Genomic DNA, 23,874 nt, shown 5'->3' on the forward strand with positions numbered 1-23,874 from the left:
GAACAGCAGCTCTGAATGCGTAATTGAAAAATGTTCATATTTACAGCTCTCAGAGTCCACGTCTGGTCCCTATGAAGGAGAGGGAAGTGTGTCTCTCACCTGCAGAGGCAGGAGTCTTCCAATGGGCCACAGGAGCCCAGCCCATGAGTGTGTTAGGCGTGAGGTGGAGGGGCTGTGGAATGTGGGGGGTAGGCCCTCCTTTCACCCCCTCTGGCCTTGGGGGTGCATGTTTCCTCCAGTACAAAACCCTCCTTTGTGGGCTAGCAGGAGAACTCCTCTTTATCTCACAAAACCCTTCATGATGCTGCTCTTTCTCCTGGATAGCAAGTACCCATTATGAGTGGGGGGTCCCTCTTGGGACCTTGAAGGAGGGATTCTCCAAGAGGTGGGGTTAGGAGAATGGACCAGAGTTGAAGCCAGGTGGCTGGCACTGAGGATTTAATCCCTGATCTGCCTGTCATATGGAAAGGCTTTAGGATCCCTACCTGGGAGAAGGAGGAGGGGTACTCTGCGAAGGGTCCATAGTACAGACCCTGCCCTCAGGAAGTGTACAAGTCCAAGTGGGTGGGGAGTGTGAAAACATTTGGAAAGTGGAGGAGGAGGCTGTGTGGTGGTGGGGGCAATGCCTGGTGGGCAGGATGCTGCCACATGGGCTCTGGTGGGTCTGCACTGTCCTGGGTCTCAGTGAGGCCCGGGGATGCCCACTGGCATAATCAAACTAATGGCTAACAATTATTAAGCACTTACTCTGTGCCAGGCAAGGATCTTTGAACTTCACAGGGATTAACACTGAGAAAATGGAACCATTATTATGATCCCCATTGTACAGATGAGGAAACTGAGTCTCAAAGAGGCCAAGAGCCTTGCTGAGGATCACACCCCTGGTGAATCGTGGCAAACCAGGATTCAAACGACCTCTGAGGGACATTGGAGACCATGCCCTAATCCCATTCAAAATGGAAGGCTGGCTGGAAAAGTACTTGACAAGTGCTTGATAAATATTTGCTGAATGAATGAATTCAACAAATTTGTGCCTGTCCAGAAATCTCTCTCCCACCAGCTTCGGTGGCCAGAATTCCAGGAAATACTATGATTATGCTGCTGGTATCACCATCACCAGCACCCAGCCTGCTTCCATCCCTGGGTCTGGCTAATGATCACAACAGCCAAATTTGCAAAGGGAACATTATCACCCCATTTTACAGAGGAGGAAACTGAGGCAAAGACAGGCCTGGGAACCAGAACCCAGATCTTACTGAACCACTTCAGCCTGCCTTTGTAGCAAGCACTGCTGGGAAGGGTAGCACTTAAAAGGTCATTAACCTTTACACCTACTGGTAAGAGCACCCCTCAGCTTCTAAAGGTCACAGTGCTGAGCTTCAGGGAAAGGGTGTTAGGGGGTGGGGTGAAAGGAGACAGAGTTCATGGTTTTAGAACCCCAGGGACTGAGAGAAAGCTGGGTGGGGTGAGTGCCAGGAGAGAGTAATGGGTATGAAAAGGAAGTGGGGTGGGGGAGTCTGAAAATAGACCTTTAGCACTTCCTAGTTTTTCTTGCAGGGTCTGCAGCTGGAGACGGAAGAGGCCGGCTCTGCTTGGAGACACCGTGTGACCTCCAAGGGGCCTGTGCTGTCCCTGGAACCACTGGTCCCAGAGTTCTCTGCTGGGACATCTTCCCATCTCTGCATCTGGGCTGAGAGCGTGGAAGGGGCTGAGGCAGAGGCAGGACCAGGGCACTCTGTGCCTCCTCCATGGTGGGGAGTGGGCAGGTGAACACTCACTGAACCCTCAAACGTAGCAGACCTTGAAGTCCCCTGGAGCTGCCCAAGGCACAGAGGTGGCCCCAAGCTCTCTCAGGCCACCTGGCCGTCTGCAGCCCAGAGCTGGTCATGGGCACAGCTGATCTGCCCAGAAGCTCACAGGATCCCAGGTGCTCTGGCCAGGTGCCCCCTCCTTCCATCATCCCCAGCCCCTGCATCCCTGGATGTCTACGAAGCATCTGTTCACTGAGCCCCTTCTGTGTGCCAGTTCCTGCCAGCACCTCACACACCTTCTCATTTAATCCTCACGATGCCAGATGCAACAGGAGCTCAGGGGGTGAAGCGGCTTGTCCAGAGTCACCCGGAGCTGGATTGGAATCCAGTCTTGTTCGCTCTTGCCTCTGTGCTCATCACTTTGCTGAAGGAAGTCGGGCCCCAGCCTCACTGCCTGTTGGGGTAGGGGATTGGAGGAGAAGGCTGCCAAGTCCGCTTGTGGGCCGCTAAGGCCCCAGGCTCCCGATGGCTCCTGCATTCCTCCCTTCTCTTTAGGGACTTCCTCCTGGGCTCCTTGTATCCAGGTGAGAGGTCGGGATAGGGAGGAGGGCAGGGAGGGAAGGATCGAGTGAAGGTCGGATCAAGCCTGGGGAAGTAGCCCTGCCCATCCTTCTCCTGCAGGACCGAGGCTAAGGAGAAGGCTGTCCGTGGGGTCTGGGGGGCATCGGAGAGCCGAACCCACAGGACACCATCACCTGTGGTAGCTTGGGGGGCGGTGCTGGGCCACTGTGTGGGGGCCAAGTCTGCAAGAGCTTGCTGGGACCAGGGACGTGACATTCAACAAACTGTACGGGATTTTGGCTGCTTCATGTTCATGTCTCCCAAGCCCCATCTGCCAGGCCCAAGGGACTCGGTAGGGGTTTTCCACGCGAACTTCCCCCGAGGTACCCGTCCTCCTCTCTGACGGGCTGGTTCCTCCGTCTCCCCCGGCTTTTCTGCTGTCCTGGCAGGCCTGGACTTTCCCGAGCCCTCATGTGGGGCCTGCGCCTGGGGCCTCTTCTCGGGGAGCGCCGCTGGGGCCTTCTCCCTCAGAGGCAGCAGGCGTGGCTGGGTTCATGGGGGCCTCTAGGGTGGAATCCATGGCTGGGGTAGAGGAAGCTTCCTCACAGGCACTGGGGGCTGAGCTGGTAGTGGGCCCGGGAGGCTGGGCCTTGGGGCTTGCCTGTGACTGGGCCCCAGAATCCGGCTGGGGTGGGCCCTCGTCGTCCTCCTGTGGCTGGGCCGCGGGGTTCGCCTGTTGCTTGGCCTCGGGGTTTACTTGTGGCTGGGCCGTGGGGTTCACCTGTGGCTCGGCCTCAGCCACTGGCCCTGGTACCGTCTGATCCCCAGAGTCCACCTGGGTCTGTGGGTCAGCTGGCATGAAGCTGCCCGGCCTCTCCTCACAGAGAGCGGCTGCAAAGGAGGCGAGCATGGCACGCAGCAGGGCCCGGAGGTCGGTGCTGGCCAGGAGGCAGAGGAAGGGACTGAGACAGCTGTTGAGCAGGATCAGGTAGTCAGAGTAGACCAGGGCCTCCCAGAGCAGGTAGCCGGGGTAGAAGTCCCACAGGAAGGCCAGGTACAGCAGCTGCGCCAGCTGGTAGGGCAGCCGCAGGACCACGTAGGCTGACAGAATGGTCTTGGCCACACGGGCGAAGCCGCGGCAGGCCGGGGCCCCAGGCTGGCGGCGGCAGGGCCGGCAGGCGGCAGCCTGGGTGAGCACGTGGCAGACGACCAGCACGAGGAAAGGAAGGAAGCCCCCCAGGATCTCCAGCATCCGCAGCGGCAGCTCCTCGCTGTCCCAGAAGTCCAGGCAGATGACCAGGTCATACCACCAGACGGCGGCCTCGGGGAAGACCAGCCAGGGCACACTGAAGAGGGTGGCCAGCACCCAGACCCCGGCACAGACCCAGAGGGGCAGGCGGGCTGGGCGGCGCCCAGGGTACCAGCGAGGGCACAGCGCCAGCAGGCAGCGGTCCAGGCTGAGGGTGGCCAGCAGGAAGAGGCCAGAGGAATAGGACACCCCCCAGAGGAAATAGTAGAAGCGGCAGGCGGCCGTCCCCAGTGGCCAGTGCCCGCCATGCTGGATCTCCATGATCTGGAAGGCCGCTGCTGCCAGGAACAGGAAGTCAGAGAGAGCCAGGCTGAGCAGGAGCAGAGCGAGCCGCGTGCCTGCGCCCTGCCGGGCCTGCGAGCCAGCCAGCCACGCCATGAGCCCGTTGGCTGGCAGCCCCAGGAGCAGCAGGGCCACCAGGAAGACCGTGTCCCAGCCACCCTGTGGGTAGTCCTCATCGTCGAGCTCTGTGCGGGGCCAGCGGCCGGGGGCGCCCAGGCTGGCTTCCATAGCAGTGTCTATCTGGGGTCCCCAGTGTCTTACTGGACATGGAGTGGGCACCTGGTGAATCAATGAAGGCATGAATGACTGAAAAGGAGAGAGAGGAAGCTGAGCATCTCTGTGAAAGTCGCTGTCCCTCTCTGGGCCATCATCATCACCTTTGGGGTGGTTAACCTTTGCCAGGGACTTTAAAGAGATTACCTTACCTAGTCTTCCTGCAATCCATCCTACAGGTAAGCAGAGAAAGGTGCAGAGGAAGGTGACTTATGCACGGTCTGAGACAGGAATGTGGGCACCAGGACTCTAATTATTTTGCTGCCCAGAATCCCGCTGCATCCACGCAGACCAAACCAGAGGCTTTCAAATTCATTTCAATAAGATACTATAGCAGAACTCCTATGTGAGCTAAAAGGGTGTGTTAAAGGAGGGAGAGCACCCTCAGAACTCCAGGGAACACAGTTTAAAAACCACTTGGGAAATCCCTAGTGGTCCACTGATTAGGACCTGGCCTTTCCCTGCTGTGGGCTTGGGTTCAGTCCCTGGTGGGGGGACTGATCCCTCAAGCTGCATGGTGCGGCCAAAACAAAACAACCCCAAATGGTCAAAGCATTGCAGGCTCCCTTTTTGTCCGTATCCTGGTTTCAAGATTTTGAGATTCAGACTTCCTTGGTGGTCCAATGGTTAAAGATCTACGCTTTCATCGCAGGGGACAGGGGTTCAGTACCTGGTAGGGAGACTAGGATTCTGCAAGCCACGTGGTGCAGCCAAAACAAACAAACAGAAAGATTCCAAAGGGAAAGGCTTAGGGTCCCCTGGGCTCAAGAGTGGACAGGGAGTCTGGGGGGGGGGCTCCCTTGTCCCCCCGGGGTTACTCATTAGAAAAGGGGGTAAGGGGCTCAGCAGCGTGATGAGGATGAGGGGGGCTGAGTCCCAAGAAGCCTGCTGCCCTCACCCTACCTCCTTAGTGGGGGGAGAGAGGCTCCCTCTGAGGTGGAAAAACCAGATGTCCCGGAAAGCCTGGGTCCCGCCTGTGGCTCATAGCTCAAGCCATTTGACCTTTAGCCTGTGGTCTCCCCACCCCCAGGGCCCTTACTCAGGCAGACCCCACTCTGCAAGCTCCAGTCCTTACTGGGTCAGAGCCCAGGGCAACCACTGAGGCTCCAACTGGCGAGGCCTGGCTTACCTGTGAGGTGCAGGCCGCTGGCTGGAAGGAGCAGGGGTGTCTGCCTGCTCAGAGGTCCAGTCGTCCACACAGCCCCACGCCGGGGCCTGCTGCATGGTGCCCGGCGGCACTCAGGCTGCTGGCATGAAACTCAAGCTAAGAGGACATCAATCTTTCATGGGGCTGCTCGCTGGGGAAACCCTAACCCCAGCCCAGTGGGGCCAAGTGACCAGCCAGGCCCCCCTATCCTTGACAGGGCCAGATGGCCGAAAGCCCTCGGCCTGGGCCCCCCCAGCTCAGAGCAGGCTCTGGGTCCCCCAGGGTGCGCCTCCTCTGATGTCACCCCCGTGACCCTCAATCACCCGGGATTCCAAGCCCCTATGATCTGGCCTCTCTTCCTTCCTTTCACACACCCTGCTCCGGTCAGGAGGTCGCCCACAGAGGGGTCATTTGTCCTCTCCCCCACCTCCCACCTTTGTGCACACTCTTCCTCCTGCCTGAGATGCTTCCCTGTGTCCTTTGGTAGCTGAGTCCTGCTCATGTCAGACAACTGGGCTCTCTGACGCTTCAGCAATACTGCTCCCATTTTATAGATGAGGCAACTGAGACTTAGAGAGGTGAGTCTGCTGGGTCTCCCAGCTCATGAGTGGCAGAGCCGGAGTCCGAGGCTCACTGTGGCCACTCTGTCCTGGCACCTGTGTTGCTGAGGATGGTTCCCTTGACTGATCTGCTCTGCTGATCTGGCCACCCGCAGGCAGAGGACGGGATTAGGGCCTGGGCTGCCTGACTCACTTACCCTAATCCCCCTCAAGGCCCGATCCCTGGTCATCAGCCCTCGGGGTGGCAGAGCATAAGCAGCTTTATGGGTCCTGAGAAGTAGGGGTGCTCCCTGGTGCCGCTTCTCTGAACCCTGTCACCCCTCTCCACATGGCCGAAGAGCAGGGGAGGGGGCGGCATGGCCCAGACCCGGCCCCCAGACCACAGAAGCCCCCTGTGGAGGTCCTGGCTTCCAGTAGTGGTGCTGAGGGGCCCCCCTTGATGAGGAAGAGAAGCAGCAAGAGGGAGAAGGGGCTCCGAGGGTCCCGGAAGGGCCCCAGCAGCTCTGGGGAGCAGACCCCCATGCAGGGCCCCGAGGCCCCGGGGAGCAGCAAGAACCCCTCCAGGACCAGAGAAGGGCAGGAGGGGCCCGTCCCCTCGGCCTCTGGGCTGGCCCCTCGTCGCCAGTCCCACCGGCACCGTCCTGGCCCCCAGCACGATGCTGCTCAGAGGATGTACGGGCCCCTGCTCAACCGCATCTTTGGGAAGGTCAGGTGGGCCCGACCCAGGGTTGGGGTGCCTGGGGGTGGGGTTGGGACTCATGGGCTCAGGTTCAGCCCACCCTTCCCCTAATACTCAGGCCTCCTCCAGTTTCTGCTCCAGACTCAAGAGCTGGACTGTGGGGGCAGAGTTTCTGCAGTTGGGGGGCAGCCTGGGCAATGGGTGGAGCTAGACCATTAACCCAAGGGTCTGTGGCAGCTCAGGGTCCCCAGGAGCAGGAAGGGGGTCAACTCTTCTCCTGGGACTTCAGCTGCCTTCTCCTGCCCTTGTGGGACGGGCCCTGCCCAGGCCACTGTGGCCCGGGGCTGGAGGAGGAAGGCTGGCCAGAGCCCCGACTGGCCCCGGGGACATGCTGGTCTATGCCCCTGCAGGACCGAGAGTTGGGCCCCGAGGAGCTGGATGGTGAGTGGCCCTCCCTGGGAGCGGCGGGTGGGAGGTGTCTCAGAGCCTGGCTGGCTGCCTGAGCCTGACCTCCCTCCCCTGCAGAGCTTCAGGCCGCCTTCGAGGAGTTTGACACGGACCACGACGGTTATATCGGCTACCGGGACCTGGGCGAGTGCATGCGGACGCTGGGCTACATGCCCACCGAGATGGAGCTCATCGAGGTCTCCCAGCACGTCAAGATGCGGAGTCAGTGCTTGACCCCGCCTCCCCCGGGTGGGGCGGGGCGGGTGGGCGGAGCCACCTGGCTTTGCCGCCGGGGTCCTTTCCCAGCCTCAAAGTTCCCGGAACCGAGGGGGTGTTGGGCGGTGGCTCTGGCACTCAGACAGGGGTGATGGTGGAGTGAGGGCGGTGGGGTGGCAGTTTCCAGGACAGTTTGATGACATTGGCCCCAGGACACGGAGGGTAGGGGGACTAAGAAGGCACCGGGTGATCCACGAGAGGCTCGCGGGACTCAGGTTGGGGACCCCCGTCTCTGACTGAGATAAAACGGTCCGTGCTGGTACCAGCCACCTGGGCTGTCTCTGCCTCTCTTTGATCATCCTGAAAAGTCTTTTAAGGTTTGTCGGTGAGGCCGAGCGGGACAGAACCCTGGCCACTCTTGGCGATTAAATGTCTGACGGGCAGCCCTTGTGTGAGTATCAGTTCAGTTCAGTTGCTCAGTCGTGTCCGACTCTTTGCGACCCCATGAACTGCAGCACACCAGGCTTCCTTGTCCATCACCAACTCCTGGAGCTTATTCAAACTCATGTCCATCGTGTCGGTGATGCCATCCAACCATTTCATCCTCTGTTGTCCCCTTCTCCTCCCGCCTTTAATCTTTCCCAGCATCAGGGTCTTTTCCAATGAGTTAGCTCTTTGCATCAGGTGGCCAAAGCATTGCAATTTCAGCATCAGTCCTTCCAACGAATATTCAGGACTGATATCCTGACTGGTTGGATCTCCTTGCAGTCCAAGGGACTATCAAGAGTCTTCTCGAACACCACAGCTGATTTATCAAATATCAGGTTCCTTTCATCCCAAGACATCAGCAATTTTTTTCCCCTTACAGTTCCCAAAATGGGATGTGATTTACAATTGATGTGACTATTTAGTGTCATGCCTCTTTCTTTCTCCCGAAGCTATTCATGGACCCATTGTTGCTCTTTATAATTGATGGCCCCTTAGAATCCAGGGACTACTGGTGTATGCTTCTAAGGTGTTTTTACTGCTACCTGTGGGGTTCCAGCACTTTACAGTCATGAACTCCAACCGCAATAGCACTCTGTCCTCCAATGGGGAGGCAGGTCCAGCGAGTCATCTGAGGTCACAGCATCAGTGGGAGAGCCAGGCTTTGAACCCGGGGCTGTCTGGTTCCCCAGCCTGGTCTCAGTCCCCCAAATCTGGTGCTTCACTGAGAGCCCTGGAACATCTTGCCCCCAGCAGAGCCCCAGGCTTCAGCCTCCTACCCCTGGGGACATGGAAGCTGGTATCTTTCCTGGACGCAGAGCAGGTGAGGGGCTGGGGTCCCTCCTTGGGCCCCAGTCCTCACCACTGTGACCTTCTGCCTGGGTCTGCAGTGGGTGGCCGCGTGGACTTTGAGGAGTTCGTGGAGATGATGGGCCCAAAGCTGAGGGAGGAGACGGCGCACATGCTGGGGCTGCGGGAGCTGCGAATTGCCTTCCGCGAGGTGTGGGGACCCCCTGGGGGGCTGGTGGGTGGGTGGGTTCTGGGTGGCATCCTTACTGGCCTCAGGGGAGACTGGGAGCCTCAGCCTCTGGAGGCCCCAAGCCCTGCAGCTGGTGGGACTAGGACTGGGAAGGGGGTCAGAGAGGGTTTGGTTCACTCCCCACTGGGGGGTCTACCCAGGAGGACTTCCCTGGGGGCAGGGGGTTCATGGCCTCAGTCTGGGAGGAGGAGGAGGGTTTGGATGGAGGAAGTGGGGGTGTCCAGGCAAGGTGGTGGCGGGCGAAGGAAGAGGGTAGGAGGGCTGACTTCTGCCGGAATCGCAGTTTGACAGGGACAGGGATGGGCGGATCACTGTGGCAGAGTTGCGGGAGGCAGCACCGGCTCTGCTGGGGGAGCCACTGGTGGGTCCTGAGCTGGACGAGATGCTCCAAGAAGTGGATCTCAATGGGGATGGCACCGTGGACTTTAACGGTGAGCCTCCTCCTCCCAGACCAAGCCCGATCCCTCTGGCTCCTGGGCCGAGCCCAGTGCCTCCTGGGATCGCTGACCTGGACCGGCTCAAGCCCCACCCCTTCTCTCCTGCAGAGTTCGTGATGATGCTGTCCCGCCACTAAGGCTCCTCTGGCCCCAGACACACCAGCAAGGTTCATGATGCACGTCCTCCCCGGGAGGCCCCAGGATGAAAGAGACCCAGCAGCCCCCCGGGTTTCTGCTCTGACAACCTCTGGCTGGAGAGCTGGCTTGTGATGTCACCTGCCCACCCTCATCCTGGCCTCCCTTCCATCCGAGTGGCCTGGATGAAACCTGCCCTAAACTGCCCGTCATTCCCTAGTGTGACAAGGTTTGACTCTCTCCAGCCCCTTGGGAGGTAGGGAGCTCCCTGCCATCAGCAGCATTCAGAGATGGGGCAGTGTAGGGGGTGGTTCTGGTAAAATGGGGAACTGAGAAAGGTGGCTGGACTCCTCTCATTCCTTATACGTGGAAAAAAAAAATTTTAAGTTCAACTTGAAAGACAGGGATGATCCCAGGTACCAGAGACAAAGAGAAAATCCAAAGCTGGGTGGTGGGAGGAATCAGAGGCTATGGGGGCTTCAGGGGTGGAGAGGTTCAGGAGTCTGGGCTCAGACACCCAGGAGAGACCTGTAAGAGACTGGGGAGCAGGACATGAACTCCGTACATTCCAGGGTCTCAACAGGCTACCTTGTTCTTGAAAAGGGGGCCAAAATATACTGCTACCCACAAGCCTGAGAAAGTGACAAGGTGCAGATGTTCAACCTTGAGTGGAAAAAGTTACCCCAGTGAACCTGAAACTCAGGTCTGCATGTCAAGCAGGAGTGTGGTCTATCTCTGTGGTGTGAAAAGCAGAAGAAATAGGAAAAAAACAAAAAACTGCTGAGAAAGACACTCTTTCAACCCAGGGCACATACCCTTTAAAAAAAAACCCAAACACCCCTGTCACTTCTGAAGATGAACTCATGACAAAGGGTGACAATTCACATAAGGAAGCAAATCACCATGAGGGAGACACAGCAGACGCAGTAAACAGGAGAGTCAGCGCTCCAAAGCGGAAGTCATAAAACACTCTAAAAGAGACCATGAAGTAAGCACAAAAACAAACAAAATTGAGGCAAAATAAACAAGAGAGACCCTCGTCCGAAACAGCACGGTATGAAAACTGAATAGAAAGGTTAAAAAAAAATAACCCAATAGAACATCTAAAAATAGAGGATATGGCCATTGGAATGAAAAAAAAAAATCAAGGGATAAATTAAACAGATTGGACACAATTTAAGAAAACATTAATGAACTGGAATGAATGACAGGAAATATTAACGAGCAGTTAAAAGTTAGGTGAAAGAGTAGAGTGAACAAGCTGGCTTAAAACTCAACATTCAAAAAACAAAGATCGTGGCATCCAGTCCCATCATTTCATGGCAAATAGATGTGGCAAAAATGGAAACAGTGGCGGATTTTATTTTCTTGGGCTCCAAAATCAATGTGGATGGTGACTGCAGTCATGAAATTAAAAGACACTTGCTCCTTGGAAGAAAAGTTATGACAAACCCAGACATTGTATTAAAAAGCAAAGACATTACTTTGCCGACACAAGTCTGTATGGTCAAAGCTATGGTCTTTCCAGTCGTCATGTATGAATGTGAGAGCTGGACCGTAAAGAAGACTGAGAGCCAAAGAATTGATGCTTTCAAACTGTGGTGTTGGAGAAGACTCTTGAAAGTCCCTTGGACTACAAGGAGATCAAACCAGTCGATCCTAAAGGAAATCAACCCTGAATATTCACTGGAAGGACTGATGCTGTAGCTGAAGCTCCAATACTTTGGCCACCTGATGTGAAGAGCTGACTCACTGGAAAAGACCCTGATGCTGGGAAAAATTGAGGGCAAGAGGAAAAGGGGGCAACAGAAGATGAGATGTTTGGATGGTGTTGCTGACTCAGTCGACGTGAGTTTGAGCAAACCCCAGGAGACAGTGAAGGACAGGGAAGCCTGGTGTGGAGGAGAGGAAGTGCAGTCTATGGGGTGAAGGACAGGAAGTGCAGTCCATGGGGTTGCAAAGAGTCAGACACAGCTTAGCTACCAAACAACAACAACCACAGTCATTAGGAGTCCCAGAAGAAGAAAATGTAGAAAATGGGCATGAGGCAATATTCAAAGAGATGATGGTTCAAATTTTTCCATAAAGACTTCCACAAAGACAAGGGCCCAGACTGAAGGAGCACATTGGAGCCGGAGGATAAATAAAAGGAAATGTATATCTAGATGCATCCCAGTGAAACTGCAGAATACAAAAGGAAAATCTTGTAAACAACTCAAGAGGGAAGTCAGATTACTTACCAAGATTAGCAGCTAGACTCTCCAAAGACTTTTTTTTTCATTGACAACAGTAGACGCAAGAGGAAAATGGAATAAATTGTTCAGCGTGCAGAAGAAAAAGAAGTGCCTGCTAAGAAGCCTACACTTAGCTCATCTTATTCAAGAATGAAGATGAACTATAAACTTTTTTCAACAACACAAGGCAGAAAGGGTTTCCCACCCACAAACTCTTGTTGAAGGGATGGCTTCAGTGAGAAGAAAATTCAAGGCAGAGTGTGTACTAAATAATAGTCAGGAAAGAAACCAGTAAACGTACTGGTAGCTCTAAAGAAGAACTATATAAAAAAAAATAATTTGGCGGATTTTAAAACAAGGAGGGACTAAAAATTAGACAAAAATAAAATGGAAGATAGGAAAGAATATTTTAGATATGCTGAAATCTTTTTCTTGTTTTTCCTAGAGTAGGAAGATTCATTGAGATTTTGTTAATCATGTAAGGGTAACCACCAATATAACAGAAATAGAGGTTGAATGTTCCGTTCTCAACAGTTTAATCAATAGAGGAGGAAAATGGAGAAAGTGAAAAATTCTTGACTAAGCTAGTAGAAGTCTGGGAAAGAGGGGGAAAAAGCAAAGAAAAATCTACAGAAAACATTAAAACAGAAGGTAGAAATCTTAAAAAAATTACAATAAGTATAAGCAAGTTATGTTTTTTTTTGGTTAAAAGTTGGAGTTTCAGTCCCAGAAGGAAACATCAGTATTAGACTAGGGTCCCTGTAAGTGATGGAGACCCCAAATAACAACGCCTTAAACTGGATGGACATTTATTTCCCTCCCAGGAAGAGTCTTGGTTGAAATCCAGCTGTATGGCCCTCAGGCACTTAGGCTGCTTCTGCTGGCTGCTCTGCCATTCTGAGGGTGTAGCCACATTTGTTGGTTTCCCACCTGACGGAATGGGAGCAGAAACAAGAAAGGGAGCGATCAGTCTGAAGCACTTATACCCCCAGGGCCCTGCAGCTGGGACAGCTGGTTGCAAAGGATGCTGGGAAATGCAGTCTTTATTTTGGGGGACCTTGTACCCAGCTAGAAACCAGAGGTTCTACTACAAGGGCAGAGAGCAGATCTCAATAGGCAGATACCCAGGCTCTTCCCCATAGCTGAGTGCACATATAAGAGACACATTCAAAGCATAATGCCAACTGAAAGGCTGAAGCTGACAGCTTGGAAAAAAGATTGACAAGGAGAGAATTAACCAAAAGAAAGCTAGTGCGACTACAAAGTGGACTATGGCGGGTAAAAGCGTCAGGGGTGAGTGGAATTACAATTCACTAAGGAAATCTAATGTTCTAAAGCTGCGTGCAACTATTAATGCACTTTCCAACTAAAAAGAAATCATATTTAGAGTTTGGAGATTCATTATTTCCTGAGGATGGTGTTGCTGTCAGTCCAACTTGGATTACATAAACAACTAGCAAAGATCAAGCACATTGGTCACATTAAAACTTTAAACCTTGCGATTCAGTGTTCTGTCGACATGTTCATATGAACCAAGGGTTGGCATCCTTCTTCCATGAAGGGCCAGATAGTAGAGTTTAGGCTTTGCGGACCATATGATTTCCGTTGCTCTTTATAGTAGTTTGTATGGCTGAGCAGCCAAAGTCAATATACAAGTGTGGCTGTGTAGGGAATTTGACAAATAATAATTAATTGAATGCAACTTACTGACACCAAAATTTGAATTTCATAAACTTCTTTGTGTCACAAAAGCTTATTATCCTTTGGCTGTTTTCCCAGCCATTACAAAAATGTGAAAACCATTCGTAGTTGGGAGCTATATTGGGCCTGTGAGGTATATAGCTTGCAGATCCCTGAAATAGTCTTTTTTTTAAAAAATTATTTTTGGCTGTGCCGGGTCTTAGTTGTAGCACGGAGGCTCTTTCCTGCACGGCCTGGCCTTCCGTCTAGTCGTGACACACCAGCAGAGTTGCCCCGCAGCACGTGGGGTCTTGGTTCCCTGATCAGATCCGCATCCCCTGCACTGGAAGCCGGCTTCTTAACCAGTGGGCCACCAGGGAAAGCTCCGAGGTGGTCTTATGGAGAATCACCACTTCCGGTTAGAGAAAAACTTCTAAGAGAATCACTTAAGACTGTGAAGTGACAAAAAATGATGAGCGTGGCAACAACTCTACGTTAATTGCTAATTTGCCCACTTTCAATGAATGGTTTTTATAACTTTTTTTTTTTTTACCGTGTTTGTTCTATCTATTGAAATGTAATTTTCTGTCTGATTAGTCTGGTAATACAACTGTGGGCTTTTATCTTACTAAAGCATTGGTCCATAATACATTCGAAATGAAAACTGGTCCTTTAACTCCAGCTAACTTGAGAATCACTTGTTTAGGAGTTCCTGCATCTAACTGGTGCCCCTCAAAGTGCCTTGACTGGTGGCTGAGAGTGGGAAGTCTGGGTTGGCCAGATCAGGTGTGAGAGCAGGGGCCTTGGTGTTCATTCAACAAAATCACAGAAATCTAAAGGTACTGTCCTGGCTGCTGCAGACACAGTAGAGGCCACGTCAGACCGAGTACCATCTTAGTGGCATTCATGTTTTACTAGGGGTGGAAGACTGTGAACACGTAAGAATACGAACAGGGTCTCCTTGGCCCACACTCATTCGGCCAGTTGGTTAGCTGGGGACCATACCGGCTTGCTGACACCCCTCCTGCTCAAGTCACAGAAGCTCTGGGTTATGTTCCTAACTCTGCCCTTGGCTGACCCAGTCTCTCTGGGCCTCGGTTTTCTTGGAGGATGACCAGAAATAACCTGTGTAAAGTGCTTAGCACACAACCTGGTGCCTTCTAAGAGTCTGATAAATGGCAGCTATTATGATCTCAGATTTCGGGGTGCTCAAAGATTGTTTCCTGGTTATTGAGATCCGGAGATGCTCGGTCCTTCCAAAATTCTGCCGCGGTCTGTTTCCAATGTTCTGTGATTCGAAGAGTCTTTGATCATTGAGGCTTTCTGTCACACAGGCCCCACTTCCTATGTCCTTTGCCCCTGCTTTTCCCAACCCCTGGGCCTGGGAAGTAGGGCAGTGGGTGGAGGAGTCTGGGCGGCTGCCTCCCGGTGGCCCACATTCGGAGCTGGCTGTGGCAGCCCAGGGCCCCAGAGCCAGGCTGGAACCAGGATACCAGCCTCCAGGCCCCAGGCCTGCGTCACCAGATTGCCCCTGGCCAGGGCTGGGGGGTGGGAAGGCACCAGTGCTGCCCTCTGACTGGAGACCCAGCAGGACTGACTCAGCTAAGGGCGGGGAGAGCCTTCTCCGGGCTTGCAGGGCAGAAGAGCTCAGGCCCAGGTCTGCTGCTAATGAGCTGTGTGACCTTGGGCAAGTCTTGGAGCGTCAGGGCTGTATGTGTACCATAGGGAGGAACAGTCCCAGAGCCCTTCAGCCCTATGGTCAGTCCTTCTCTTGGCCTTTCTAGGAGGGGGCTGTGGCCAGCCTGGTGGCCGGTGGCAAGTAAAAAGCCAACTGTGGGCTGAAATTAAGCACCGCTTTTATTAGCACAAAACATCACCAACCCAGCAACCCCAGGGCCTGAGAATAAGTTAAGGCACAGAGAGGGAAGGGGCGACTTTCCCAGGCTCACATGCTCACTTGGGTAGTGGCCCAAGACCCACACGCCCCAAACTTCCTGAGCAAACTCCCGAGAGGACTAGGGGGCTTGAGGGTCCCGGCGGGGCTTTTCCCTTGAGATGAGGGACCCGAAGCCGGGCGCGGACCCCGGGAGTGCCCCTCTAGGGATGCGAGGAGGCCGCACACACTGGGGCCTCTCGGCGCTGACGCTGGATCCCGCCGTCTACCTCCGGTTGCTCACTTCTCGAAGTAGGGCAGGTAGAAGAACTGGAACCCCCGGTGACCCTTGACGGCGCAGTAGATGAAGATCACGTGGTAGACTGCAGGGCGGGGTCTGTCAGTGCCGGACCCCGCCCACTGCCTGCCCAGGGCCCCGCCACGCCACGCCCACATCCCGCCCTCGCCCACCGCCCACTCGCACCTCCTGGGACCAGCAACAGGAAGCCCGGCACGAAGAAGATGGCGCTGGAGACACCTGCGGGAGGGGAGGAGGGGTCCGGTCAGGGCAGGGAAGCTCCCGGGCGGGCTCAGTGCCTGGGCAAGTCTCCCTCTCCGAGGTCAAAGGGGGTGTTTCCTGCCGGGAGGGTGCTGACCGCTGGAGGAAGTGGAAGGGCTTGCCAAGGACCCCTGGGTACAAGAGGGGAGTGAGCGCTGCCTGCGGGGGTCGGAGGGGCCGCTCACCTGGCGAGGGGGCCACCTCCAGTCCCACGCCGGTCAGGATCAGCACTGCACACAAATGGAGCCGCGAGGGTGAGGGAGGCGCCGCAGGAGGCAGAAGCTGGTGGCAGGGTGGGGACCTCCACCCGCGATCTCCCACGTGGCTTAGGTCTGAGGAATGGTGTCCCCCACCTAAGCTGAAGGCCCCCTGGGTAGAGACCCTCCAGGGGAAGCTCACCAAGCTCTGTGTTTTCAGGGCAGGACACCTGGAAGGCCCTGGGAAATGTCCGTGAAAGGACATTTTTGTCTGCTCCTTGGTGTGGCTCCTTTAGTCAGTCAGCAAACACTTAACGGAGTTCAACTGCTAAGTGCCTGGTACTGGGAATCCCACCGGGAACGGCAGATGAGGTCTCTGCCTCCAGGCCCTTCCAGAGTGGAGCAACCAACAAGAACCTCCAAACTCCTGTGATCAGGCAGCTCAGGAGCCTGGGGAATCAGAGAGGGCTCCTTGGAGGCAGTGGCATCTAAGCTGAGCAAGGGCAGTAGCAGCAGGAGCAGTCACCACTTAGTCACCTTTGACCAGGTGCTAGCAGGCACTGGGCTAAGCGCGTTACATGCAGTGCCTTATTTAATTATCAGCTTGATTGAATAGGTATTATCATCCCCACTGTGAAGAAGAGGAAACTGAGGCACAGAGTTTGGGGAGGGGGAGGAGTAACTTGTCCCTGGCTATATTGGGAAGGTGGAGGTCATCTGACTTCAGAGGCTTTGTTCTGGGCATCCCACAGGCAGAAAGGGAGAACAGTGTTCCAGACGGGGAAACAGGCTGGCAAAGGCCCAGAGTCTGGAGGAACTTTCTAGGAACTTCCAGCTTTTGGGGAGACTGGAGAGGCAGAGTCCAGGCTTGGAGAGGGATGTGGACTTTGGTTAATGACAGTGGGCACTGGGGAAGCTGAGGTCACGGCTGGATCAATTTTTCAGATGCTGAGAGTCCTGGGTCCCCAGTTTTAGGATGGGATGGGCGGGGAAATGGGGAGCTGGGCTCTGCAGCCCTGAAGATTGTGGGGGTACAGCACAGAGGCTTGCAGGACCACCATGGACTGCTGTGTGGCTTGTGTCCTGCACAGAACACCTCAAAAAGGATGAGATGGCGGCTGAAACTCACTCTCGGTATCCTGGCTCATGGCTGTGGGCTCTGCCCACTCAGAAGAGGCATCTTTTTCTAATTCCTCTTCCTAATTTATGGGTTGTGGCAGCCCACAGGCCTGGCAATGTCACTGATGTGGGTTTAAATCCCAGCTCATCTACCTCCCAGCTGTGACCTTTCACCTGTGTCCTTATTTTTGAATTGGGAGAGTAATAATGTTTGCCCCGTCGGGTGATGAGGATAAAATGAGGTAAGGCAGGTTGCCAGTGTGACTCCAAGTGTTGGGAAGGTGGCAGCTCCCTCCCCTGCACACACACCCAGAACTGAAGCAAGGATGCTGCTCAGCTTTCCTGCTAGGGGGCTCTGACCTTCCTGGAGGACGGAGAGCGGCTGCCACAGTGGGGCCCATGTTACGGGCTCCTCTTGATCCCAACCCTAGACTCTTTCAGGGGGACCCTGATTCCTCAGCCCCACAGAATGAGGAGAAAAGGAGTCAGAAAACATCTGGCTCTGGTTTCTCTCTGCTCGGGGCCTCAGTTTCCCCATCTGAATAATGGGTGCGGGGGAGAGGTCCTTGTCAGCTCTCAGACTCCAGAGGAAGGGAACTGACAGGTACCCTGTGGCTCGGGCTGGCAGGGTACTCTGCAGTCCTGGCCACTGGGCCGGGCGTATCCCTGCTCACCTGCCCCTACATTTAGGTTCTGAGTAGTGGCCCCACCTCTCACTTGCTGTGTGACCTCGGTAAGGAAGCCTGCTCTGCACCTGGTTCAAAGTAGACACAGAATAAATAGTAGCTGTTCCTTTCTCTTCCCTAATGGATTAAACAGACTGAAAAAAAAAAAATAAGGAAAAGTTTGGAGCATGGAACCAGGTTCCATTTTCAACTATGTGTGATTTTTTGGCTCTGTGACCAGGAGGCTGCACCTGCCCCTCCCAAGGCCTCGGCTTCCTCATCTGTAAAATGGGGGTGGGGTCATGCCAGCCAGCTGCCTCCTCAGGGTGCTGGGTGGTTCACGAGGGGTGCAGAACCTGAGCAAAAGGAGGGTGGAGCCCTGATGGGGGTAGGCAGGGCACTCACCCAGCCCCAGCAGGAGAAGCAGGAAGGAGGCCAGCACTACCCGGTGGTTCTTCTGGATCAAAGGGTGTTGAGTCCAGCTGGATGGCAGCAGAGCAGGAAGAGTGTGGACACGTGACAGGAGGCCCACCTCCTCCCGTGGGCACCCTCCCCCGCCCAGAGGACAGGGACAGCGGGGGAGTAGCTGGGGCTGCCTGTGTGGGGGCAGGGGCCACCGGTGGTGGGATCAGGGCAGAGTCTCACCTGCAGCACGCATTGTAGGAGCGCTGAGTGCTGCTGCTGATGCTGCTAAAGGACCACTGGGAGCTGCGGATGGATGTTTGGCCAGAATCCCTGCAGGACGAGTGGGCCCAGTGAGGGGACAAGGGAGGTGAGGAAAGGGACCTTTTGGGACAGGAATCATGACGTGGGGGATGGTGTGGAGACTGGGGCTGGGTGTTCCTACAGGAGAGGGGACACTGACAGAGGACCGGGGTGAAGAGGAATTCAAGGGCTGGGGGTTTCTGCAGGACAAGCCACCTGTGAGAAGGCAGGGGCAGCCCAGGCCGGGGGTTTCTGCAGGATAAAGAGCCTGGTGAGGTGGGCAGGTGGGGTTGGCACTAGGGGAGGCTGCAGGACAGGGACCCCACGTAGAGGTCTCTTTAGGACAGGACGTGATACAGCTGAGTGAGGTGAGGTGGACGACTGAGCAGCGCCTGGGCACGGGAGCCAGAAGCATGGGGCTAGGAGTACGGGGTGGGTCCCCACCTGGCCCTGACCTGCTGCTGACTCCCCCATCCGGCTCCGGAGAGACCTGGGCTCCATCCTCGTCGTTCTCCAGGTTCTATCCCAGAACACAGAGCTCAGAGGGGTTACTGGGCTCAGGCCCTTCCTCACTCCCCTCTGGTGGAGAGGAAGAAAGGCAGCCCACACAGCTGTTTGCCTGGCCGCTTGACAGCTGCTCCCTCCGCCCTCCCAGCAGAACGGGTTTGGTGATTCATAGAAACTGAAACCGAGGTAGGAGTATGTGCTGGGGGCTTTGGCAGGGACGAGCCAGCAGGGGCCAGGAGATCTCCCTAGCTTTGGGAGTCAGGGTGGAGGTGTCAGGATGGTATTTCGGGGGCCCAGTATGGAGGCCCTGGATTTGGGAGGCCAGAGAAGAGCAGGCCAATCGTTTCAAGGTTTGGGGCACAGGAATCTTGTTCAGGCTCCCAAGACAAGGAGTCTAGAGATGGTGGAGGTCCTCTGGAAAAAGGGGGATTTCCAGTTTAGTGGGAGCCATGGCACGGGCAAGGACTCACTCATCATGTGAGTCAGGGCCTTCAGCTCTGGAGAAAAGGATGGGGTGGGGACTTCCAGAACAGAAAAGGGGGTGCTGGTTCCCGTTGGATTATCTGGCCTGGGGCTCTCGGGGCTGCTTTTGAGTATGGACAAAGTTTGGTTCAAGTACAGAAGAGCTCCCCATCCCTGTGGGGTAAGGAGAGGGAGGGTCAGTAGCCAGGATAGATGGGGACTCAAGGTTGGGGTCTCCAGCTGGGGTGGGGGCGAGCTCCTAGGTGCTGGGGACTGAAATCAGAGCTGAGAGGGTCTGGGCAGGGATTTGGATCAGTGGCCACCTCCCGGGGGCGGTCTCCCGCTCCGGCCGAGTCGCGGTTCTCCGGGGTCCCGCCTGGGGTCCGTCCAGACTCGGGCGAGGGTGGGGTGAGGTGGGCCGGGCGGTTCACCTGGTAGCGCAGCCGGGACTGCTTGTCCTCGTCGGCCACCTCGAACCGGGCCCGGCGCTCGAAATGCAGCGGCCCGAAGCGGGCGACCCCGCTGGGCTCGAGCCCAGGGCCCGTGTCCTCCAGGGACAGCTCGAAGGCGTCATCGATGCTGAACTGGGGCCGGGAGGCACTCATGACCCCGGCCCGCTCAGGCGCGCTGCGCGGTCGCCTTCTGCGCCCGCAGGCCCCGCCCCCGCGCGCAGGCCCCGCCCCCGGGCCGTCGTCTAGGTTGCTCGACGGTCCGGCGCCCTGGCCGAGGCCCCGCCCTTACATGACGGCCCCGCCCCCCGTCCGCCTTCAGCAGGCCAGAGCTGCCGAGCGCCGAGCAGACCGATGGACCGGGCCCGCTCTCGTCCGGAACGAGCTGGGCTCGCCGCGCCGCCTAGCGGCCGCCTCGACCAACAACAACGAGTGCCGCTCTCGGAGGCAATCCCTGGGTGTATCCAAGGGTCTTGGAGGGGCTGCCACGCGCCAGCATTACAGGTCCGAGATAGAGCCGTCTGCATCCCAGACCTCTCCTTGAGTGCCGAGGAAATTCCTGAGCACTGTTTTCCCACCCTTACTCACCACGGCCCTGCTCGGGAGAGGGATTGTCACCACCGTGCAGTTCAGTTCAGTCCAGTCGCTCAGTCGTGTCCGACTCTTTGTGACCCCATGCACTGCAGTACGCCAAGCCTCCTTGTCCATCACCAACTCCCAGAGCTTACTTAAACTCATGTCCATCGCATCGCTGATGCCATCCAACCATCTCATCCTCTGTCGGCCCCTTCTCCTCCTGCCGTCAATCTTTCCCACATAAGGGTCTTTAAAAATGAGTCAGTTCTTCGCATCAGGTGGCCAAAGTACTGGAGTTTCAACTTCAGCATCAGTCCTTCCAATGAATATTCAGGGCTGATTTCCTTTAGGATGGACTGGTTGGATGTCCTTGCAGTCCAAGGGACTCTCAAGAGTCTTCTCCAGCACCACAGTTCAAAAGCATCAATTCTTCAGCGCTCAGCTTGCTTTATAGTCCAACTCTCACACCCATACATGACTACTGGAAACACCATAGCTTTGACTAGATGGACTTTTGTCGACAAAGTAATGTCTCTGCTTTTTAATATGCTGTCTAGGTGCAGATGTGGAAAAAGAGAGCTTTTGTGGCTTGCACTGGCTTCCACGCAGCAGGCAAAGTGGTCTTTTAAAACATATCTGGTCCTTTTCTGTTTGTATTAGTCTTCAATAAAACTTTTTTTGTTTTTTAAATATGCTGCCAAGTCACTCCTCTGCATAAAACCATCCCTTGGTTTTCCATTGTGATTAGAATAATACCTGAACTCTTGACTAAAGCCCACACAGAGCTCTGAACGGTTGCTGCCTGTCTGTCCCAATCTCATCAAGTCCCCCTCTGCCCCTCTTTCACCTCATTCAGCCACACAGGCCAAGCTCCTTCCATCTCAGGGCCTTTGCACATGCTTTTTTTCTATGCCAGGAAAGCACTTAACCTTGCTCTTTCACCGGGGTGGGGGTGGGGGGATTTTTTTCATCATGTATGTATCTGCTCTAATGTCGCCTCTCAGAGAAGCTGTGCCCGACTATGCAATCTAAAGTCAGTTTCATATCACACAGCCCTTACCTGAAATTATGTTGTTTTACACTGTCTTATTCAACACTGTGTCCACTGTGCCCAGAACAGTGTTTGGAACTACATAGATCCTCAATAAATATTTGTGGACGACGTGAATGAGAGCTTCTCTCCCGGTTCCCACATGCTTGCGAGTAGTAGGACTGGGATTCGAATGCAGGCTGGGGGGGCTCATGCTCCTCCATCTACCCACCCCCGTTCATTCTGTGACTCCGTGTGCAGAGCTGAGTCAATCCTGCACGGTTTGTGACGCCTCATCACGGTGAACAAAGCCCGTCTTGTGTTATGAAGTATTTAATTCGTCTTGAGTTGTTTTCCTTCCTTCGCTCCTGTTTTTCCTCCTGCCTTCCATGGGACCCCCACGTCAGTGTGCTCAGTCCACTGCTTTGAATCCTGTCTGGGCCTCTACTCCACGTGGTATTGGCTTGTACGCGCGTGTGTTTGCAATTTACAAACGTAGTATCGTGTATAGCACTCATTCTGTTTACGTTTTTACACTCAACACTAACGTTTTCCACCTTCACCTCATGTTTGCGTCTACTAACTACATTCAGCATACCGTGTTGAGCATCCAGCGCTTTTATTACTCACCACAGCCCTCAATGATGTACGCATAGCTTGGCCTCAATGCCCTCATCACATAAGTCGCTGTTGTGAACATCTTCACACTGTACCCTTATGAAGAGTGGAAAAACCCCTCTTGAAATAGGACTCCCAGGCCATAGGGTACACGCGCCACTGACTTCACAAAGTATCATGGATGGTCTCTTGAGTAGCTGTACAAATTTGCACTCCCACCATACAGATTCCAGTTTTCTCTAGGCCCTTAGTATTCCAACTTTGTAATGGGCGATTAAGCTAGATTTTTTGAGGGAGCTGCACCCAGAGGCACGTGGGATCTTTACACCCTGACCAGGCATTGAACCTGTGCCCCCTGCAATGGAAGCACGGATTCTTAACCGCTGGACCATTAGGAAAGTCCCATGGCTGATGAATCTAAAATTGGGTCTCTTTTTCATCTGGTGTCTCTGACAACGGGAGAATTTGAACAGCTCTTCATGCACATGTCAGTTCATGGTGGTTCCTCTTCTGCGAATGGTCTGTTCCTACCCTTCGTCCATTTTTTTCTGTTGTGTTTCTAGCCTTTTCCCTGCTGCGTTGCATGTCTGTACATATCTAATTATTAATCCCTTGCTGGTCATATATCTCCTTCCTGGTTGTCTTTGTCTCCTTACTTTGTCTAAGTTGCCTTTAAAGAACCATCCTCATTTTTGTATAGTCAAATCCATCAGGTTTGTCGCACTGGACTTCCAGCCTTCTCTGCACTAGCTTTGGGATCTCGGAAGGTCAGGACTAGGTGGAGCAGAGTCAGGCACTTATCTTGGGTGACACCAAAAAACTCAGTAAGCAAGATCAACAATATTTTAATACATTATTTTTCAATATTTGTTTGTTTGTTCAACTGTGTCATGTCTCAGTTGCGCATACAGGGTCTTCACTGTGGGATGTGGAATCTTTTCACTGTGTGTGGGCTCCGAGATCCAGGGCCAAGGGGTTGTGAAGCTCAGGTTTAACTGCATGTAGGATCTTAGCTCCCTGACCAGGGATCAAACCTGTCCCCTGCTTTGGAAGGCACATTCTTAACCACTGGACCATGAGGGAAGTCCTTAATGCATTATTTTTAAAAAAAAATCAAATTGGAGGTAAAAATCACGATGAACAAAATATCAAAATATCAAAATTTTGAATAAAAATGGGATTAGATCTTACATGACCCACTGTACCCTGGTCATGACCTTGCTTTGGGCAAGTTACATGACCTCTCTGTGCCTCAGTTTCCTCCTTCGTCAGGTGGAGCTGGTAACAGTGTGTTTCCTTCTCAGGACATTAATTTAAGATTAAATTAGTACACAATCAGCAGCATAGCCAGTGTCTGGCACATGTCAATACTTGATCAGTGTTAAGGATTAAAGCAATTCATGAGATGCTTAACCTTATAGTTTCTACCTTTGAACAGGGTAGAACAAGACATCCAGGTTTATTTCAACGTAGAGTGAGTTTGTTTCCTCAGCACTATCTACCAGTCAGCTCTTTCTCCTTCTGAACTATGGTGCCATTTTTATCAGACATCAAGTATGTTGTTGCTAACATGTGTATCTATTTTAAGGTCTGGTTTTGGTTCCTTTGGTTCGCTTGACTAATTCTCAGCCAGTACCATGCGCTTTTTATTACTATGGTTTGCCCTGTGGTTTAATATGGCAGGAAAAGTCCCCTGCTCTGGTCATCTTTTTCAAATTTGATCTAGCTTTTCACAAACTTTTATTCTTCTACAAAAGTATTACAAAAATCTTCTATAAATATCCTCCCAATTATCACTGGGATTTCACTTAATTTTTAGATTAATTTCAGAAGAAATCACAGCTTTAAATGTTAAACTGTTCTAGTCATTAACAAGGT

At 54.0% G+C, this 23,874-nt stretch overlaps 3 protein-coding genes across 10 annotated transcripts; 1 reads left to right on the forward strand and 2 right to left on the reverse strand.

The window, feature by feature from the left end:
* Positions 1-2,781: 2,781 nt before the first annotated feature.
* Positions 2,782-5,400, reverse strand: GPR152 (G protein-coupled receptor 152). Its single transcript, XM_019954511.2, has 3 exons — positions 5,306-5,400; positions 4,329-4,349; positions 2,782-4,159 (listed from the first exon to the last, which is right to left on the reverse strand). Exons 1-3 carry the CDS (start codon positions 5,398-5,400, stop codon positions 2,782-2,784), a joined length of 1,494 nt encoding a protein of 497 aa, XP_019810070.2.
* Positions 3,793-13,055, forward strand: CABP4 (calcium binding protein 4). Its single transcript, XM_019954513.2, has 6 exons — positions 3,793-6,589; positions 6,973-7,003; positions 7,088-7,231; positions 8,602-8,711; positions 9,034-9,181; positions 9,296-13,055. The coding sequence occupies exons 1-6, from the start codon at positions 6,212-6,214 to the stop codon at positions 9,322-9,324; spliced, it is 840 nt and encodes a 279-aa protein (XP_019810072.2). The 5' UTR covers positions 3,793-6,211; the 3' UTR covers positions 9,325-13,055.
* A 2,020-nt stretch (positions 13,056-15,075) lies between these two features.
* On the reverse strand, positions 15,076-20,004 carry TMEM134 (transmembrane protein 134). 8 transcript variants are annotated; one of them, XM_019955289.2, is made up of 7 exons: positions 19,755-20,003; positions 18,810-18,874; positions 18,295-18,384; positions 18,055-18,131; positions 15,854-16,105; positions 15,594-15,647; positions 15,076-15,492 (listed from the first exon to the last, which is right to left on the reverse strand). In XM_019955289.2, exons 1-7 carry the CDS (start codon positions 19,926-19,928, stop codon positions 15,410-15,412), a joined length of 795 nt encoding a protein of 264 aa, XP_019810848.2. In that variant the 5' UTR covers positions 19,929-20,003; the 3' UTR covers positions 15,076-15,409. The 8 variants fall into 8 exon arrangements, with proteins under 8 accessions (XP_019810848.2, XP_019810849.2, XP_019810850.2 ...); XM_019955290.2 differs by having other exon boundaries at positions 15,854-16,000; positions 19,755-20,002; XM_019955291.2 differs by having other exon boundaries at positions 15,854-15,898; positions 19,755-20,000.
* Positions 20,005-23,874: the final 3,870 nt, after the last annotated feature.

The sequence above is a fragment of the Bos indicus genome, chromosome 29 (genome assembly GCF_029378745.1).
Source record: "Bos indicus isolate NIAB-ARS_2022 breed Sahiwal x Tharparkar chromosome 29, NIAB-ARS_B.indTharparkar_mat_pri_1.0, whole genome shotgun sequence".
Lineage (NCBI taxonomy): Eukaryota > Metazoa > Chordata > Mammalia > Artiodactyla > Bovidae > Bos > Bos indicus.